The 21,243-nt window shown below is 34.0% G+C and overlaps 2 protein-coding genes across 30 annotated transcripts in view; one reads left to right on the top strand and one right to left on the bottom strand.

The window, feature by feature from the left end:
• The window catches only part of Tcs4 (Threonyl-carbamoyl synthesis 4), a 41,617-nt gene extending 36,739 nt beyond the window's left edge, over window positions 1-4,878 (bottom strand). For 11 of the 23 annotated variants that reach the window (XM_076492632.1, XM_076492631.1, XM_076492628.1 and 8 more), the window contains exons 1-2: window positions 4,107-4,855; window positions 2,042-2,141 (exon numbers count right to left, since the gene is read on the bottom strand). In XM_076492632.1, the coding sequence (XP_076348747.1) occupies window positions 2,042-2,141; window positions 4,107-4,366 (360 nt within the window). In that variant the 5' untranslated portion in view covers window positions 4,367-4,855. Of the gene's footprint in view, window positions 1-2,041; window positions 2,142-4,106 lie in introns of all 23 variants that reach the window. The other 12 variants (XM_076492639.1, XM_076492635.1, XM_076492624.1 and 9 more) reach the window with 11 other exon arrangements.
• Window positions 4,879-12,017: 7,139 nt separating this feature from the next.
• LOC143246245 (transformer-2 protein homolog beta-like) overlaps window positions 12,018-21,243 on the top strand; it is a 44,378-nt gene continuing 35,152 nt past the window's right edge. For all 7 annotated transcript variants that reach the window (XR_013025871.1, XR_013025873.1, XR_013025874.1 and 4 more), the window contains exons 1-2: window positions 12,018-12,149; window positions 21,041-21,195. Coding sequence is in view for 1 of the 7 variants with exons in the window: in XM_076492645.1 (XP_076348760.1) it covers window positions 12,126-12,149; window positions 21,041-21,195 (179 nt within the window). In the remaining 6 variants the exon portion in view is untranslated. The remainder of the gene's footprint in view (window positions 12,150-21,040; window positions 21,196-21,243) is intronic.

Raw genomic sequence — 21,243 nt, forward strand, 5'->3', positions numbered from 1 at the left:
TCCCATAAGGTTTTGAAATCAGCCATTCCATTATCCAGAAAATAGTCAACAAGTGGAGGGCTTTCAAAACAACTGTCAACATGCCCAGGTCTGGTCACCAAGCAAGTTCACCTCGAGAGCAGACCACAAGATGCTAAAAGAGGTCTCCAAATTCCCTAACATGTCATCACGGGACCTACAGCAGGCTCTGGCTACTGCTGATGTGAAAGTGCATGCCTCTACAATCAGAAAGAGAATGCACAAGTTTAACTTGCATGGGAGGTGTGCAAGGAGGAAACCTTTACTCTCTAAGAGAAACATCAAGGCCAGACTGAAGTTTGCCAGAGAGAATGTAGACAAAGACCAGGACTTCTGAAATAATGTTCTTTGGACAGACAAGTCCAAAATTGAATTATTTGGACACCAGAACAGAGGATATATTTGGCATAAACCAAATACAGCATTCCAGAAAAAGAACCTCATACCAACTGTGAAGCATGGAGGTGGAAGTGTCATGGGTTGGGGCTGCTTTGCTGCAGCAGCACCTGGACAGCTCACAATCATAGAATCCACCATGAATTCTACCGTGTATCAGAGGGTGTTTCAGGATCATGTGAGACCATATGTAAGAAAAGTAAAGCTGAAGCGTACCTGGACCCTGCAACATGAGAATGACCCAAAACATACCAGTAAATCCACCAAAGACTGGCTGAAAACTAAGAAATGGAAAGTCCTAAAATAGGCGTGTCAAAGCCCAGATCTTAATCCCATTGAGATGCTGTGGGGTGACTTGAAACAGGCTGTACATGCAAGAAACCCCTCAAACATCTCACAGCTGAAAGAATTCTGCATTGAGGAGTGGGACAAACTTTCTTCAGACCGATGTCAGAGACTGGTATATGGCTACAAGAAGCGTCTCACTGCAGTTATTTCAGCCAAAGGGGGTAACACTAGCTATTAGGGGGTAGGGTGTCCTAACTTTTTCACATGACTGTATATGATACTAAATCTATCACTAGAGAAAGTCAAATGTATCATTTGAGCATGTCATACTCCTTTTAGTAAGGATGTGATGCATGACGATTTCTATGAGAGACATACTAGAATCTTGCAATTCCAACTGGAGGACCAGAAGGCTTGTGGCTTGCTTAAAAAGTTCATATACAAAGGGGAGCACTGAATGGAAATAACTAATATTGTTAGAACAGGTAATTAATGTTTTGGAATTGCTTGTACATTTTCTTTTGTTTTATTAATTATCACATTTTAATAAAGTCAAAAACTGATTTTTATAAACAATTTAAGACCTCACTTTTAAATTACACTGCCATTATCACATGCCATTATTAATTATCACATTTTAATAAAGTCAAAAACTGATTTTTATAAACAATTTAAGACCTCACTTTTAAATTACACTGCCATCGTCATTTGACATGTACTCCTTTATTAGCATGCAAAACATTTAAAGCTCAATATAACTGTGGTAGAACATTTTTAGAAAGAAGAGGTAAAAATTGTAATAACATCATCAAAACTAGTGTCAAAGTATGCAGGGATCAAAATATTACATTCCAGAGGAACTGAACTTTGCCTTAGGAATTTGGTCTTTTTAGTTGGCTTTCCTGATCAGAAATGCTAAATCCTTCCATATTCCTACAGTAATAGCCAATGAAGTAGAATATATTGCATGGATTAAATAAAACAAAATTCATGAGAAATTGCAATTATAATCTTTCTAATAAGCTTTCTCTCAAGTGAATTTAACTTGACTTCATTATTTCAATCTCTGAATATGTTACATTTTTGCTAAATACTTAAACATTTAATAAAAATAATATTATCAGTAGAAAATGTCATTAAAGAAACTGTTAAAACATTTCTATACCAGTAGTTTTCTACAGGAATAAAAAAATATCATTAAGTCCCATCAGGCAGTGGAAAATAGAAAAAAATAAAATGCAAGTATCGCAAACAGTTTTAAGAAATTCAAATAGGATAAGAAAATATGCCTAAAAAGTCATACAGTTAACACTAATACTTATTGTACACTTAGATATACCTTTAATTCATATTGACTTCTTTCCAGTGCCATGTTAACAATACCTTGTATGTGCTTGTGATGTAGATCACGAGCAACAGGTGGTATAATTCCTCCATGCCTTAAATAAAAAATCACAATACCTTTATTCTTTAAAATGTATTAACATCCTATTAACATAATTGTGCATTAACAATTAGTTTCATTTTTCTTTTGAGTTATAGTATCATATCTGGTTACCTCCACAAAGAGAGAAAGGTGCCATGGATTAATCTATTTTTGGGATGAGGTGTTAAAACCTACTAAATTGTTAAAATTATACTAGTAATGTTAAGGTAAAAACTCACAATAATCGAATCATTTTTTTTTTAAAATGGTGAGAACTGTAACACTTTTGACAGGGTATGAGTCATCTTCAGTTAAGACAAGTTTTATTTTTTTAACAAGTTGGTTGGCCTTTGGAATGAGTTGCTTTTTATTGTAGTATCTGCAGTTAATTTAAGGGAAGGACTGATAAATATTTGAAGGATATTTTTGCCAAAGCACTGGCTTTGTGCATTTTATTTCAGAGTTTAGTACAGTGGATAGGTTGACCTAGATAAACCAATAGGTCCCTTGTTGTCATCAAATTATATATGTGTGTATCATAATATACCAATTTTTCTTAAACTTACACTTTCTTGTGTCACATGACTTTGTTTCTGGTTGTTGAGCATTTTTATTCTGTAACATTAGGCCCTGTAAAATAGAATTCTCAACCTACAAGCACAGTGCATGAGAGTACTACTCAATCCAAAAACCTCTAAAGACCCCACCTGATTTTCCATGTGTCCAATTTTATGATTAGATTGGCATAACTGAAAATAATCTAACATGCTTACTCTTAAAAGAATTATTTTCAGCTTTGTTGAAAATCATTGTCACTATTTTCTTTAATTTCAAAATAATAAAAAGAAACCAAGCAAATGATTGCTGCTCTTTAAATGAACTCTTAAATTGAGTCTATACAATGATTTTCTTTGTGCAACTTTCAATTCAAGACTCAGTTTTTCTTTGGCTCTGCTTTCTCTTTGGATCTTTTTCTTTCTAATAAATCACTTAATCAATGAGCTAATAATTACTTTGAATACAAGTGTTCAGTAATTTATTTATTTTTGTTACTATTATTGATTATGCTTAGTAAAATATATGATAATTGTTTGATAGAGACAACTTGTTCTTGTTATTTGTTTCCTAGTTTGTCTTGCAATATAATTAACAAAACATGATAATCAGCTACAAATTTTATGCCAATGTCTGAGAATTTCAGTTGACTAAAGCAGCTTTTGTAGATTTCAGGGTAGTTATTCTACTTGTATTCTATGAATTACTGTCACATGAACTTTAAAATGTATGATTATCTAAAACAAATTTAGAGGCAAAAGCTATTTGCATGCTATAAAAATCATTGTGAAGTTCTTATGTAATTGGATGGTTGAATATTATATGCACAATTAGATTTTTTCTTTTGCCTTAATTAAATGAAAATTGTTTATGATTATCGACTTCCTAATACCTCAAAAAATATATTGTGAAGTACTGTACAAATTCATAAAATTTGGGGTAGGCCTTTACCACAACTAAGATTATTACACACACAATACGTAACAAATAAACTATATTGTACACTTTAGCCCAATCTTCACTCTTCAATTCAAATTTTTATAAACAGAAATGACAAATTATAAAAGTGGATATGAAGCCTGAATTTGGGCTATTTTGTACTTTATTATCACAATAGTTTTATTTTTATGCTAAACAATGGCTATTCATGCAAGGTTTGGTATCAATAGAGCATACAATAATGAAAAAACAACACAAAATGATTTTACTTTTCACAGTTTATTCACATGAAAAATCATGTATTTTAAAGAAGTTAAATCTGTGTAATAATTTGTTAAACAAATGTAAGAATAAATTACTGTTCTAAACATCCCTAAGTGTAAAAAAAATAAAGGATAATATATACAAACTGTGAACAAGGCGTTCTAGTTTATACAAATAACAAATACATCTTATAATGATTAAATACTTGTATAAAACTTACTCAAGATGAATTTGCAACTGAGAATGCAATGCCTCACCAAGTATATTTCCATCTGCATCAACAACTGCTGCCCCTGTGTCATCACAGCTTGTTTCAATTCCTAAAATTACTGGTAAACTTTGCTTGTTTGTATAATACAAACGCCTCCATAAGTTACTGACCTGTTTGTAACATACATTACTATTTAAAATATTGCGACTATATTCATACATAAAAATCCTATTTAATAACACACTCGTGACATATACCGCACGTTGCATAGCAAATATATAAAAATTACAATAAAAAATACTATAAATATAGTCAGTAATTTACTTATTTAGTAGTACTACTAATATTAATACAATTTTTTAATATAAAATCCACATTAACGAAGAAGAAAATCAGATTCACAATAGATCACACTTTTCGAACTTTATATTTACAACCATTTCAATAATCACGCGTGTAAAACATAATACTTCAAAACGTGCCCTACACAAACATTCACAAGCCTAAAGCACTCTAAGAACATTCGTTAACTCCCAGTTTCGTCACTTTATAATTAGTTACACCACAGAATCAGAAGGTGGTATCTATCTATCTCTCTGGTGTTTGGGTATATATATTTTGTATACCCACGAGGATCAGGTACACCAGACCTCTTCCTCCATACATTACATTGTTGGAATGGACTGATTAATATGTAATAATATCAACTTTCAACTGGTCCATTTCAGGGCTTGGCCATTTATATTTTTATTTCATTTTTTTTTAAGTCTAGTATGTAGGTGGCTGTTTTATTTTTATTTTAGCACTATTTTATTAATTATTATTATTTAAATTTGATTTTATCTAAAGATCAGATGTACAAATGTAACGGGGAGAGGTGTTGGAAGCAATAGCACCCTGGATATTGATGTGTAATATTGTGAATTTATCCATGTTTAACAGAGTTCATGATGTATGTTAACATTTGTAGTAGGTATTTTTCGATGTTTTTCATAACTATTTTTGGGCCTGGCATGGCCTAGCGCGTTAAGGCGTGCACTTCGTAATCTGAGGGTCGCGGATTCGCGCCCGAGTCGCGCCAAAACATGCTCGCCCTCCCAGCCGTGGGGGCGTTATAATGTGACGGTCAATCCCACTTTTCGTTGGTAAAAGAGTAGCCCAAGAGTTGGCGGTGGGTGGTGATGACTAGCTGCCTTCCCTCTAGTCTTACACTACTAAATTAGGGACGGCTAGCACAGATAGCCCTCGAGTAGCTTTGTGCGAAATTCCAAAACAAACAAACATAACTATTTTAATGATTATGTCTGTTAGACTGTTTTCATTATTTGGATTTGTGTATTCTGTCAATATTTCAGAGAAGGTAGAAGTAATTGTATTGGTTGGTGTGTTTTCAATATTCATAGGTGTTGTTTTGTGTGTCTTCAGTTGTTTTCGGTAGGTCTTCATTACTTGATGGTTTTTCCTGCATGAATGATGTTTTCTTGACTACTGCAGCATAAGAGTTTATTTGTGTGCTTATATTTTGTGGTGTTTGAATAGCAGTTGATTTTGATTGTTCTTGGATTTTGTTTATTTGTGGCATGTTCATGTTTGAATTTTTAAGTTCGTTTAAGTGTGCCTTAATATATTTGTATTTTTGGCATCCTTTATAATTTGCCGTGTGTTCTTCCCCACAATTGCAGCATTTAGGTTTGGGGTTTAGTTTGGTACATTGTGATATGTGGTGATTTTCTCCACAGCCTACACAGAAAACGTGGTATCTTTGTTACGAGCGGGAAATTGAAAACGGCGCAAAAACAGCAAGAATTTAAAACACAAATTAACAGCATCAGAAATAAAATTAGAGCAGAAATTAAACAGCTAAAACAAGAAAAAATGGATAACTTCTGCTCCCAACTAAATGAACAAACCGACCCTAGAAAGTTCTGGTTACACCTAAAAAGATTCATTTTGTGAGGTTTTCTTAAGTTCCAGGGGTGTAGATCCTGGGGGATGGGGATACACATCCCCCCTTCATTTTATGTGGGGGGTATGGTGCATACAATCATCCCCCCTACAGTTTGGTCTGTTGAATTGTTTTATTGCATCACAGGCCTACAAATTGTGTGTTCGTTCTTGTGATTCTCGTCTTCTTACCAATCGAATTACATAATTAGGCCTAGATGTAGGCTTTTTCAGTAGCCGAAATGTACATCTTTAATATAGGCGTGCTTCTAAGCTTTTCGATCTTAACGATAGTTCGTAAGTATCAGTCAGTAGGCCTAAGTATACATGCAAGTATCGTGGCAACACAATTACTCTGTGACTGCATGTTTACAGCTTTCAGGTTCACATAATCAGAGATTACCAATTTGCAAATAGAACAGTCCACATAAGTGGTTGCAAAAATCATCCCCCCCCCCATCGGGTGTAAAAAATCTACGCTCCTGGAACCTACTACAAGAAAATACCCAACACTGGAACATAAAAACACCTTAGCGCAAACCAACAAAGAAAAAGCAGAAGCCTTCAGACATCAACTACAAAATACATAATGACCCAGACGTGAACAGATATTTCCACAACAAAGTAAACAACCATGTAACAAATAACATAGAATTATACAAACCATATTTTCCAAACAGTATTATTAACAGTAACACTAATAACACTTATGACTATAATACTCTACTGCTCACCAAAAAAATCACACTAACTGAATTCAAACAAACAATCAAAAATTCAAAAACCAAAGCACCAGGAAATGAAGGCGTACAAACAGTTATCCTCAAAAAAAGGCACTCCAAAATTATTTGACCACCTATTAGCTATCTTTAATTTATCTCTATACTCTGAATACACCCCAGTTTCTTGGAAGCAAGCTAATATATTAATGTTCCACAAAGAAGGTAAACCAGCCAATAAGCCAAATAGTCATCGACCAATCAGCCGGACCAGCTGCGTAGGTGAAGAGACTGGGCCTGGTTATGGTACATACCAGCCACATATAGAGTACAAATCTTTCTTGACAGGTCTATACAATGTGGTCCATTAGAATGGTCCATTAACATGTAAGTAAATGCTAGGCACATTAGATAGGTCTGTTTTATAATGGGAAGATCAATCTGAAAAACTGTCAAGTTTCCGAGTTTAAGTAAATGACTACATCTGATATTGAAAAACATATTATAGATATTATATTAAACGAAACACGGTTTTAATTAGATGCAAGATAAATGTACAGTGGGTGTACTTGCGTAGACAATTTCTTTCTATAGGATTAGAAAATCGTTCAACAACATTTGTCTCTCTCGAGATGTTTTTAATTGACTAATTCACTGTGTTGACAAAATAAGACTGATGTAAATCCAATGTTCTATATTAACAGAAAACGTCCAGTTTAACCCGAACATATGTGACTTGTCATTAGTTTACAACATAGTTAAAGTTGTAACATGTAAATACCATATACCCAGTCAATGCGAGACGTTGTTGTTATTGGCCCTGTGAAATATAAGTAAGCTTACATCACACAATGTTCATAACCGTTTTACACTAGGTCTGGCATTTTCGCAATGCACAGTCTCGTAATAAGATTACAGGAACCCAAAAGTATAAAAAATTGGGGGATGCAATAATGTGTTTCGCCACTGTAGGTGCAACTAGCTAATCATCAACAATCTAGGCAGTTGAAGTAACAACGCTTAATGCCTAGTCAATCAACACTTTACACAAATGAAAATGATAGTTAAGTACTTAAAAACTCATTTGAAAGGTTGTTGAAAACATTGCTTTATAAGCAACTGTGTAATATTTCATGATATAATTTAAGTACTAAATTTTGTGATTGCTGCTTTGGTTTTGGTTTATTTTGAAATTCGCGCAAAGCTACACGAGGGCTATCTGCGCTAGCCGTCCCTAATTTAGCAATGTAAGATTAGAGGGAAGGCAGTTAGTCATCACTACCCACCGCCAACTCTTGGGCTACTCTTTTACCAACGAATAGCGGGATTGACCGTAACATTATAATGCCCCCACGGCTGAAAGGGCGAACATGTTTGGCGCGACGGGGATGTGAACCCGCGACCCTCGGATTACGACCATGCCGGACCGGTTGCAACTTTATTCACTTCATAAACTAGAATCGTCATATGGTTGAAGAATCGACGACTGAAAAAAACGTTTGTGACCTTCGATTTTCTAGTCATTCAATAAATGTTCTGGTGTAAACACCATTCAACATTTTGAGAGAATTACTAGCTTGATTAGGCTGAATAATGAGAACATTAGGCGTTATGGAGCGTAGTCTTAGCTAAATTCTACCTTGTATACTTGAAAGATATATGACAATCCTGCTTGTAATGAGGAAGTTGTTTCCTTGAGTTTACCTTTATATATAGTAGTAACAAGCACGACTATTAATCGTGGATGATGATAACTTTTAGCTGAAAAAAAGTCTTAGTTTAGCCAAATTCTCTCAGTGATTGTTTACTTCGTGATGTGTGAGAAGAAGAATGAGTTAAGTTTGATTGTTCTCAGATGGCAGCATATTATGGGACTGCAGCTAACCTAGAAGTTAATCTGAGTAGGTCATCAAAGTGATGTATGGGAGCTGAAAAAAGTCTTTTATAAACTATCAGAATTTGTGACAGTGACTAATGACAAAGTATATATGTAGCAATAAATGAGTATAAATAAATGTGTGTGTGGCTTTGTGTGAACATCACTTAGAACCATTCACGTGTGTTTTATAACTATCGATCAATTACATATATAACACAAAAGTAAGTAACAGAGGTGCGGATATACATAGGATTTAATTTAAGACTTTGTGTTATAAAGTTAACTAGAATTTGCTACTTAAAGATACAATGCACCTGTTATTTTTATTAATTATTGTAAGATAAATGAAATATTTGGTAAGTAGTAAAATTTGTGATAATAGTGACGAAGAAATTCAAATTATTTTGAGAAAAAATATGCAGTTTTACTTTTTGGAAGGAGAAATTCCAAATATTTTATTAGATGGATTTGAAATATCTAGGTGATAGAAAGAAGAACAATTCTTGGTTGAAGAATATACCGTGTGTTCCACTTGCCCAAAATGGAAAATAAAGGACAACACGGCTACGGCTCAGTCAGACAACTGCCAAAGCTTCGGGATTGGAAAGTTCTTAAGTTCTCATAATACACGTTATACAAGTGCTATATTGCATGATTGCAATACTTAAACAACTTATAAAGCTGTTGTATTGCATCATCCACAAAACGCATTTGCACCTAAATGCCATAAAGCCTTAAAACAGACGATGTTTTTAAAGAAAATTGGGGAAAATTGGGTGGTGTAATAATTTTTCTACAACTGGGAGACAAGCAGTAGCTTAACTCTCTATCAAAGTTTCATTTTGGCTCTAATTCCAGCATTTTCTCATCTGGAAGGCCAGATAATTACTTTCAGCTCTTTCTTCCACATTGGGTGAACCATCTTAGCTTGAGATAACGTCTTTGTCTATAAATTCACCACTCTGAAACTCAATTTATTTTTCAAGACAGTTCAAGAGATCCATCTGTGACATATGTATACATCTTGTCAATGTGCTCCGTGTGCTTTTGCATAGCTTGCATTGAAAACCTAGAGTAAATGATGCTGATGTTAAGTATCTTTGTTTATGCAGCCTTTGAAACAGAAGGAAGACTGCCACTGATCTCGAGCATGAGATAAACGAACGTGTACCCAAATGACAGAAAAGTGTCCAGATTTATAGTATCAAGAACACTAAACGAGAATGGAATATTTAGTTGTGTAGCAGTTAAAAAAAAAACATTTAGTTCTACCTTCAAATATTGTCAAGAGACTGAAATTTGCTAAAATGTGCATAAACTGGACTGTTGTTGATTGGAAAAGGGTGTTATTGTTCAAAGCGTAGGTTGTACGTCTGGCGGAAGAAAGGTGAAATATACATATCTTAATTCATAGCATCTAGCATGAAGCATGGGGGAGGCCGTGTGATGGTGTGGAGTGCTTTTCTGCTAAGGTGACAGGTATTTGCAAAATAGATAGAATAATGAACTAGCGCAATTACTATCAGATACTGATCAGTCATGGTATACCCAGTGGTTTGCGTATAAGGATCCTACTACCAAGATGATAATTGCCCCAAACACTCATCCAACCTACGCAGGAATTACTTAGCTAAGAAAGAAGCTGTTATAATCATTTAAGTGATGCAAATGCATCCATAAACACCCGATCTCAACTCAATTGAGTATGTCTGGAACTTGATAAATAAAAACTTGACAAATCAAAAGTTACTTTCAAAGACACTTTATGCGATTGTATTAGAGACATTTAGAGTAAAGCTTCAAAGGACAGTTTGATTAAATTATATATTTAAAAACGGCTGGAATGGGTAGAGAAGGCACTAATAGAGGAGCGAACAACGTTTCGATTTTTTTTTAGGTCAGTCACTACTTCGCGTCACGTTCGGTAGGTTGACAGTGTGTGATAACCGCTTCTCTTTGGCTTTACAACGTTTAGTGAACGGTGTGAACTCCAATCTGTCAAAACCATTTCACTTACTTCTAAGTATGTTACTTTAGTGCATTTAATTTACGAGAAAACGAGAATCGCGTCCCAATGTACAGACAGATTAACCAAGGCGATACGTGTGTGCTCGTAACAGTGTGATCAACACTCCGTTAAAACAGCGCGAATCCTACAGTGAGCCAGTCTACAAAAGTTACAGACGTGCCTGTAAAGATAACTCTGACAAGAAGGTCGAAACATTGTTCGCTCCTCTATTAGCGCCTTCTCTGCCCATTACAGCCGTTTTTAAATATATAAATTTCTCTACGAGTGGGTTTTCTCGTCATCATGGAGTTTGATTAAATATGTTGAAACAATGCCTTGAAGACTGTTTGCAATTAATAAAAAGGGGACACACAAAACACTAACCATTGCCGAACTCAAGCACTTCCACCGAGTTTCTATTGTACTAAGAAAGAAAATTAATAAGATTTTGATGTTTAATCCATGGCTTACCTTCCTTTGTGTTTTGAAAGTAGTGTGAAATCTAATTTTTGACTTTGTCCTAACACTTTTGCACAATAATGTATGTTACAGCCAACAAATGCTGTGAGAAGAGGATCAATCGTAGGTGATATCATCACAAGAGAAAAGGTACAAAGTTTCTTGCAAAATCATAATCTCTATTTCATCGAGGACCTATTCAGTTTTCAACATGTTTAGTTTAATAGAGATCTATCTTGTGAGGAAGAGAGCTGCTGACTTATATATTGTTTTTTATTTGTGCCCGTAATAAAGATTATTTTTAATTTTTTAAAACATGTCTAGTATGTTTGTTTTATTTGCAGATAAAAACTCAGCCGAGTTTCTAATTCAGATCATTCTAAAAATTATCTTTGATCCTTTTACTATCAGGCTCGGCATGGCCACGTGGTTAAGAAGCTCCACTCGTAATCTGAGGGTCGCGGGTTCGAATCCCCATCACCCCAAACATACTCGTCTTTTCAGCCGTGGAGGCGTTATAATGAAGGTCAATCCCACTATTTGTTGGTAAAAGAGTAACCCAAGAGTTGATGTTGGGTGATGATGACTAGGTGCCCTTCCTATAATCTAACACCACTAATTTAGGGACGGCTTGTGCAGATAACCCTAATGTAGCTTTGCACGAAGTTCAAAAAACAAACAAATCTTCTGCTATTAAGCAGAATTATCTGATACTTCTGTGGAAATCAATTTATTTGAGAATAACACATAACTGTACATGTATTGTTTCGCATAGATTTTTTGTTGTTGTTTTCCCAGATGTTGTTACCATATTGTTTTATTAGTTATTTTGAATTATTCGAATATTATTTGAGTTCAAATTTTCGTTAGAAAAACAAAAACATAATAACACAACAATAGATTTTTTTTCTTATAATGCTTTAGACTCCTAGCGTTATATGTTGTTTGTGTTTAGTGGCAAGTCCAAGGTTGTAAGTTGTGCGTTTATATAACATTTCATTCGAAACGTGAAAGACAAAATGAGTTGTGGAAGTGATAAAGAGGTAAGTATGCGTTTGTTTGTGTGATAAAAAATATATATTATAACTGCATAATCATAAGATTAACACTTGGTTTTGTTATCTGTATCAATACTTCTTTTCAATTTAAATAAGTAAGTATTGGGAAACAAGACCTAATGCCATGTTAAAATTATATTTAATTTTAAAATTAGGCCTAGTAGTACTACTGTTTCGTAAAATATTACTTTATACTATAATTTATAGCAGTGTTAGGCGTAAATATTGTACAACTTGCAGTACAAAACTCATTCTATTCAGTGTACTGTAACATACAAAAATGTTAGCACGAGATATCTGCGTCTTACATGACCATAATTGTCTCAGTGTTCAGTCTAGTTTGTATGTTTTTTATTAATAATAATAACAACATACTATATTGTTTAATTTAAAGAGAACAAGGAGTCTGTTACCATTGTTGTTGTATCAAGACTCGTATCCACTAGATTGGCTAGAATAAAGTTTAAAAACAAAACCTCTTAAATTGAGCTTTTATCATTCACATATTTATCAAACCTTATGTAAACTGCATCTACCACATCTGAAAGCAACCCCTTGAAAAGGTCAATTACCATGATAGAAAAATAAGACTGTCTTAGCTGAAGATGACTCCCATTTTACCAAAATTTACATTTGTGTCGCCTTGTTCTATCCTTTTTGCTATTAAAGATGAGAAATTAATGATTAAGTCTCCCTTTCATTAGAGAAAACAATTTCGGAGATCATAACCTGCCATCAGAAAACAAGTTTTTCCATCCCAGTAGCTCTCTTTGGAACCATTTCAACAATTCAAGGTCCTTTTTTAAGATAAGGAGACCAAGACTGAACACAGTATTCCAGATGAGTTCTGCCCAGTGATTTGTACAATGAAATTATTATTTTCTTCATCTTCTATTCAGTATTGTTGTAAATATACCTACCATTAGCAACATCACACTGCTTGGTTGATGCAAGACTGACCAACAAAAACATCAATATCATTTCTTTCTATGTTGAGGTTCTTCTCATCAGAATTATGATGACTCTCATGTAATACCTTTCACTTACTACAAAAGCCATCTGCCATTTATTTATCTAGTTCGTTGAATAATCTTCATCCTTTTGTAAAGCAGCAGCAACCTCATCATAGATATGAACACCTGAGAGCTTAATAGTCAGTAAGTTTGAAGCAGTTTTTATCATTCTTTTGCCTACATTAATGTAAATCAAGAAGAGCAAAGCTCTAAATACTGAACCATGTAGTGCTTTTGTGATATTAATCCCAACTATCTGAACTATGTGTACAGCCAAATTTAACCTTCTTCCATCCAACTATTTTTTGATTCAATTAACTAGCTTTTTACATTTATCTGTAGAAATATTTTTTAACAAGTGTTGTGTGTGTCACTTAAATACTTTCCAAAAGCTCAGGTGAATCAAAACTACATACTTATCGTCAATAACAATAATCTTTTAACAGAGTATTAGTGAATCAGTAAGGAAAGATTAACTACTAGTTAATAACTTTGCAAAGCTTTTCTCAGACTTCTGAATTTTTTTGCCATCACTGATGTAAGATTATTAAGTCTATAACTACCTGCACATACCCACTTGGAGAAAAAAAAAATCAATATTTTAGGGAATTATTGATTTCTTTTTAAAATTCTTGCAACATGCTAGCCTTTATTGTTACTGTTTGTAAAATATTTTGTAAGTTGATCATCTTGAAACAACAGTCTTAACTGAAGTCGTACCCATTATTTTCAGATCTAAAACTTACATCTTCTCATTCTATTGTATTCATATTTCAGTAAGAAGAAATTAGAGGCATTTGCCATATCAACACAGATGTTGTTACCAGGAGTGCTTTTATGCCAGATGAATTGATAAACCTTGCCTATTATGTTATTATTAAACTTAATGGTAGAAATAAATCAGTACTTTTATTTTTGTTTTTTGTTGGCCAGTATTCACTGGATTTTATATATCAATGCTATTACCAGCCATATAAGCCCTACCTTGAAGTTTACTATATCCTGATATTTTGCTCTGAAAAACATGTTACAATATCATTACCAAATCCTGGAGCTAAGAATTTTTGGGGCTATATTTTGGCCAGTTTCTTTCTTACAGTATTATCATTACTTATATATATTACTTAATTTAGCCTAAAACCTTCTCATTTTTATAATTTTAGCTACTTTGATGACAATAACTAAAGAACAGATAAGAAAACCAAGAAATGTATCACCTGTGTAATCCTGTTTTTTGTCTTCAACTGCTCTTTTATGTTAGCCCCAACACTTTACATCAGTACTACTGGTCTACAAAATAATTTTTAAGTAAATAATGCAGGGAGAAACAGAATCATTTTATTTGAACAGCTAAAAAACTTTTTTCTGTGAGAAATTTCTGGCTCTCTAATCGTGCGACTTGAGCAGTTAGAACTTCAGCATCAGCTCCCACTGTGTTTATTGTGAGAAAACAATTTTCTCATCGGTTAAATCATCAATTATCTGGAAGTACACAAAGAATGGATCATACTCTAAATCAATCAGTTATATTCTAGGCTTTCTATTGGTTATAAATGTAATAGGGTTCAGTCTCAGGAAAATGTATTAGCAAATTGCAAATTGGAGCAATTCAAAGGTGGGTGATGGCAAAAGGTTATTGCATTTTCATTGATTGCTCTTAAATTCCATAATATTGAAGGATATAAAATACAGAATGGGAAAATTAATGAAGAAATTATACTGAATATTTTATGTAACATTTCATAATTTAAAGGGGATGGATGAAAAAATCCAAAGGTGGAAATTACTCAAGAACAAATATTCAAATTCTCATACTAGGGTAACTTGAGATTGTTTTAAAAATTTTCATATATAATTATGAACTTAAAACTTGTATTAAAAACTGAGTTACCTATGATTTGATATCAAGTTTGTGTATTATGGTAATTAAGTAGTCTAATTAAATTTTGAATGTAATTCACTAAAATGTTGTGACATGCAATTTCATCAGCCCATGTGCTTAATAGTTCATACCACCATGGCATCTGTTTACATTCTGTATGTCATGTTTGAATCATGGAAGGTGACAACTGACTTCTCAAGTTTTATTTAGATTTTACTCTGCCCTTAAATCCAAAATGACTGTTAAAACTTACTACAAGTGATTCTAGTACTAGTAGTAATACAAAAAAAGCAAGAAAAACAACAGAAAAAAATTTTGGTATCAACAAAATTGGAAATCATCAAAAGGTTTGAAGGCCAGAGACTCGCAGAAATTGGCAAGGCTTTCAGCTTCTCACCATCAACTGTATCAACTATTAAAAAAGAAAGTTATCCAAAATGCTAAGTTTTTAAAAATTGCAATTGCAAAATTACTAACTAGGCATTTTCATAAAATTATGGAAAAAAAGAGAGCATCTGTTAGCTCTATGGGTGGATAGCATGAAACAGCAAGAGGATTCACCGATAACTAACATGTCAGAAAAAGGCACTTTCATTATTTGGAGATCTGCAGAAAAGACGAATAGACAGAACCAGGATCCAGTACAAGTGTAAAAGAAACTACAACTTTCACTGCAAGCAAAGGCTGGCCTGTCAGGTTTAAAGAAAGGCACAATCTACAAAGCCTAGGAGGCAATTAGTGAGGCAACAAGTGCTGAAAAGGAAGCAGGAGTAGCATACACTGCTGGCCAAAATCTTGAGGCCAATGAACATAAAGAAAAAATATGCATTTTGCATTGTTAGACTCAAACACTTATTTGAGTAAAGCTTCAAAAGATGACAATAAGAAAAGGGAAAATAAAAATAATTTTTTTTAGCATTTAATAGGGAAAATGTGAACACTATGAAATTAATCTAAATACATGCTGGTCAACAGTTTAAGACCATACTGAAACGAAATGTTAATCGGTAAACACTTAACGAAATTTAATCATTTGTGTTCAAGCATTAGCATTGTTGACATCTCCTGTATTACATTGGGTAAAAACATGGCAAAGGCTAAAACGTTGACAGAGTTTAAACATGGCAGAATTGTTGAGCTGCAAAAGCAAGGTCTGTCTCAACATGCCATCGCTGGTGAGATTGGGCATAGTAAAACTGCTGCTGCAAATTTCTTAAAAGACCCTGAGGGATATGGAACAAGAATTTCAAGTGGTCAGCCCATGAAAATTTTGCCAGTGTTGAGCAGGAGGATTTGATGGGTTGTCTGGCAAGACACCAGCTGATTGTCGAACCAGATTAAGGCTCTTACGGATGCAGAATGCAGCTCAAGAACAGTAAGACGGTATCTACGAGAGAAAGGCTTTAAAAACCGTAAACATCTTTAAAGGCCACGCCTCCTTCCACACCACAAAACAGCTCGGTTAAACTTTTCTGAGAAGCACCAAACATGGGACATAGAAAAGTGGACGAAGGTTTTGTTCTCTGATGAAAAAAAATTTAACCTGGATGATCCAGATGGCTTCCAATGTTACTGGCACAATAAGAATATCCCACCAGATACATTTTTTACACAACACAGTGGTGGAGATTCCATCATGATCTGGGGTGCTTTCTCCTTCCATGGAACGATGGAGCTTCAGGTTACACAGGGGCATCAAACAGCAGCTGCCTACATTGGCATGTTGTAGAGAGCATCCTTATTGACTGAAAGCCCTCACTTGTGTGGAAATGACTGGCTCTTTCAGCAGGACAACACTGCAATCCACAATGTGTGCAGGACAAAGGACTTTTTCATGGCGAATAATGTGATTCTTTTGGACCATCCAGCGTGTTCGTCCGAACTGAACCCCATTGGAAATGTTTGGGGGTGGATGGCAAGGGAAGTCTATAGAAATGGACATCAATTTCAAACAGTGCATGATCTTCATGAAGCCATCTTCACTACTTGGAATAACATTCTAGCCAGCCTTCTGCAAACGCTTATATCAACCATGCCAAAGTGAATGTTTGCAGTTATTCGCAATGACAGCCATGCAACTCACAACTGAGACCTCTTGTTGGGCATTTCCTACCCTGTTTAGGACTTCTTTTTGGTATAGTCTTAAACTTTGGACCAGCTAGTATTTAGGCTAATTTCATAGTGTTCCTATTTTCTCTATTAAATGCTAAAAAGTTTATTTTTATTTTCCCTTTTCTTATTTTCATCTTTTGGAGCTCTATTTAAGTAAGTGGTTGAGTCTAACAATGCAAAATACATATTTTTTTCTTTATGTTCATTGACCTTAAGATTTTGGCCAGCAGTGTATCTGCCAGTTCTGTATTGGAAGAAGATGCCACACAAGAAGACCTATCATGGAAAGAGAAGTCAGCACTAAGTCACAAAGCTTTCAAGCTCCCTGATTGTGGGAGGCATTTTTAAGGGTGATTTCAAGTTAAAACCCTTTATGATTCATCATTCTGAGAATCCATGGGTTCTTAAGGAGTATATCAAGACCAAGTTACCACTCATTTGGAGGTCCAACAAGAATGCCTCGGACAAGAAAAATAATTTTTGAGGATTGGTTTATTTACTTTTTCTGCCCTGAAGTGGAGGGATATTTTTCTCTGAAGAAATCTTTTTATAAAGCACTGCCTTGTCGAAAACACACCCAGCCACTTTATCAAATACCACTTGTTTGATCCAACTCATAGATTGAGGTGTCATAGCTACTTTTACAGCATGCTACTTACAATGTATCTTTAGATAAATAAATGTGGCAGTGGACAGCAACAGAAACATTCCATCAGAGATTTCTGAAAATCGTTCAACATCAAGGATGCCGTAGACAATATTGCAGAGTCTTGGGAATATGAATGGAATTTGGAGAAAGCTGTGGCCAGAATGTGTACAATTTTCAAATTAATCCCTAGTTCAGAACTTATCAAATAAATTGTCATTAGCAAATCAGGTATGGTTTAATGGAATCAAAAAGCAAGACATCAATGACTTACTGGTATTACAGCATGAATTACTGACCAGTAAAGAACTTACGAATATTGACCAAGAATGGACTGCATATGAAGAGGAACCAGAACTGCAGTTGTTTTTAACATGAAAAATGCTGTCAGATTCTTTTAATTTGATCAAACTGTGAAAATGACTCAAATGACCCAAGTTATGATTCAAGCCTTAAAACATAACTATAGCATTCAAAGCACCATAACCTCATAAAATAATTTATAAAGAAAAAGGTAAGTGCACAAAACAAACAACATAAACAGCATTATTCAGCCAACCAAAGTCTGCACCACTGCTTCCTTTTGCATTTCTTCCTGACCATGATAATGATGTTGACACTACTGATCCATTGGTTTCTCTTGCTCAAGGTGATAGCTGCAAAGCAGATCCTTCTGCCCTTATCTTTGTTGATAAGCTAGCATACATACTGATAAGTGATGATCCTTTTGCCTGTCCATAATTAATGACTCTGAAGCAGAAATTCATTCTGTTTCTTCTCTTACCAACCATTGACATGATACAATGCTCTTCATCCACACTATCATCTTATGTGTCAACCAAACCACTTTCTGTATATACAGTACTTAATTTGGATGTAATAAGTTTAGCAGTGGCTTATATTTTATGTTTACCCCATTGTCAGTTTATTATGTTTTGGCTAATTTTTGTTGTTGAGAATTTTTCAATTATATAATTGTAGTCAATGGGAAAAGCTACCTTGCTTTATGAAATTTTACATTACAAAAGATTTTTCAGGAACATAATACTCTTGTAAAGTGGAGTCTAATTGTAATTAATTCTGACAGCTACAAACCCATTAGCTTACTAAATATCCTTGACAAGTTGATTAAAAAAAAATTAAGCACAAACAGCTTAAATGCTTACCTAGAGACCAACAATATTATTAATAATACACATAAATCAGGCAGAAAACATAGACAAACCACTTGACTACCTTATTAGACTTACCAAAAACATCTGCAGCAATTTCAACAGAAAGCATACCACAATAGCTACCTTTCTAGACATCCAAAATACCTTTGATTTGATGTAGCACAATGGGCTTCATTATAAACTAATAACCTCGAACCCACCCCTGTTAGGATCAGCGATGTGGCTTCTAGGTCCTTCACATTAGAATAAGGAAATTGGACAATCTTTATTATTTATGGTACAAACATAACTTTGGAAGCTGGACAGTTGCTTTTATTTAATCTGAGTTCTTTCTCCAAGTTGTACAGAATGGTAACTTCTACCTGACTGTTCAAGCATAACATAATTTACTTAACTATGTAACATCAAACTTATCCAGAGAAATTTGCACTCTCACATGACTAGACTTTCCCACACAACCTTAAGGGAGGTCAGAAGCTCAAGGCATCATCTGATATTTTATTGGAGTATACAACTGTCTGCAATCATGTGTCAGGGAGAGATTTACAGCTATGATTACTAAGGGCAGACTAGGTGTTATCTCTGAAGAATGATAAAGAACAAAGGTAGTTATAATGACATTAACTTTCATGACCAAATGTTATACTTCTTGAACTACAAAATGTTTTGATTACACAGATAGTTGGAATAATAGAAAAAAAACAGTAATAATCTGAAGCTCTAATTTTGATTAGTTGCTTACTTTCTTCAATTGATGTCATAACTGAACAAACTTTAATTAATTGAAAATAATGAAAATCACAATTGTAATATTTTGGTTACTGAATAGTTGGGATAATTGGAAGCACTAATTTTGATTAGTTGAGTGTTTTTGTGGTATTAATCAATGAAATTAAAATTGTTATTACTAGATAGCTTGAATAATTAAAAACACTAATAATCAGGAACATTTATGTTTTTGTAACTTTCGTCAGTTTCACTTAATTTCATTCAATTTATTTTATGTAACATTAATAAGTGTAATTTATCATACCAAGCAATTAAGGTAATTACCCGGATCTAATAAAACATTGGCCTAAAATAAGCAAAAATATTTTAAATAAGATCTGTGATGTTTTGAAGAAAGATTGTTGAGAAGAATATTTTCATATATAGTACATTCAATGCTAATCTTAATGTATACAAAATATGATGCAAAGACTGTCTCTAATTTTGTTGGATTTTTCAAAAAGATGCCTTGTAAAATAGAGGATTTCCAACAAATTGAACCAGAATTGGACTTGTAACCAAACCTTTTAGGACATGAATAGTTTATGGTTGATCCTGGTATTAGTACAGTAACTTTATTGGAACATAGTATTAAGAAATGAGATGCCACAGACAAAATCTACACACACAACATCCAAAAGGACAAGACATAGCAACAATGCTACAAAAATGAGAAGTACTGTAACATGCCTCAACCTTCTTCCAGTGCTTTTTCAATATACCAGTGAGAGTAAAAATAAGATTTAGCATCTGAAAAATAGCAGGGGTAAGGTATTTACATTATTATTTATAATAAGATATGTATGCAGGCAATTTTTTTCATTTTATTACATTTTCTAAAGCACATAACCCCTTGTCTGCCTTTCCGTCTTAGATAATTGCCTCGTATTATTCCTCTGTATTTTCACCAAGAATTTGTTGGGAGATCTAATATGTAATATACACATCATCTTAAGGACATTATGCAGTGTAGAAAAAGTTATGCTCCTTTCCTTGAAAACAATGCTTTTAAACTTTTTTGTTTGTTTATTGGTAAAATAAAAACTTTTTTTCTAAAGGTAAAACAGTGATATTCTGTGAAGAAATGTTGAAAAATGGAATAATCTTGAAATTTGGTACTTTCTTTTAAAATTGTTTTATTAATTGGCTTTATTTATATGCACACACACTTCAATTTTGGTGTTTGATGAGACACGTAGTCTTCCAATATGTTACTAATGGTAGCTATTAAAATAAACATTGAAGCTCAGTTGCTTACTATAACATATCAACATTTTCAGGGTAGTGATGATCAACAAGAAAACGTCTCTCACAATTCAAGAGAGAAGAGTGCATCCTCACATAGTTCGTCTAAGCAAGGTGTACAGAAGAAATCAGTGTCAAGAAGTCGTACACCACGTTCACACTCAAGATCCAGATCATACTCAAAATCAAGGTATGTCAAGTAGAATATGTTAGCTTGCATTTTTATCATCCTGTCTTT

Source organism: Tachypleus tridentatus, chromosome 3 (genome assembly GCF_004210375.1).
Source record: "Tachypleus tridentatus isolate NWPU-2018 chromosome 3, ASM421037v1, whole genome shotgun sequence".
NCBI classification, from domain to species: Eukaryota; Metazoa; Arthropoda; class Merostomata; order Xiphosura; family Limulidae; genus Tachypleus; species Tachypleus tridentatus.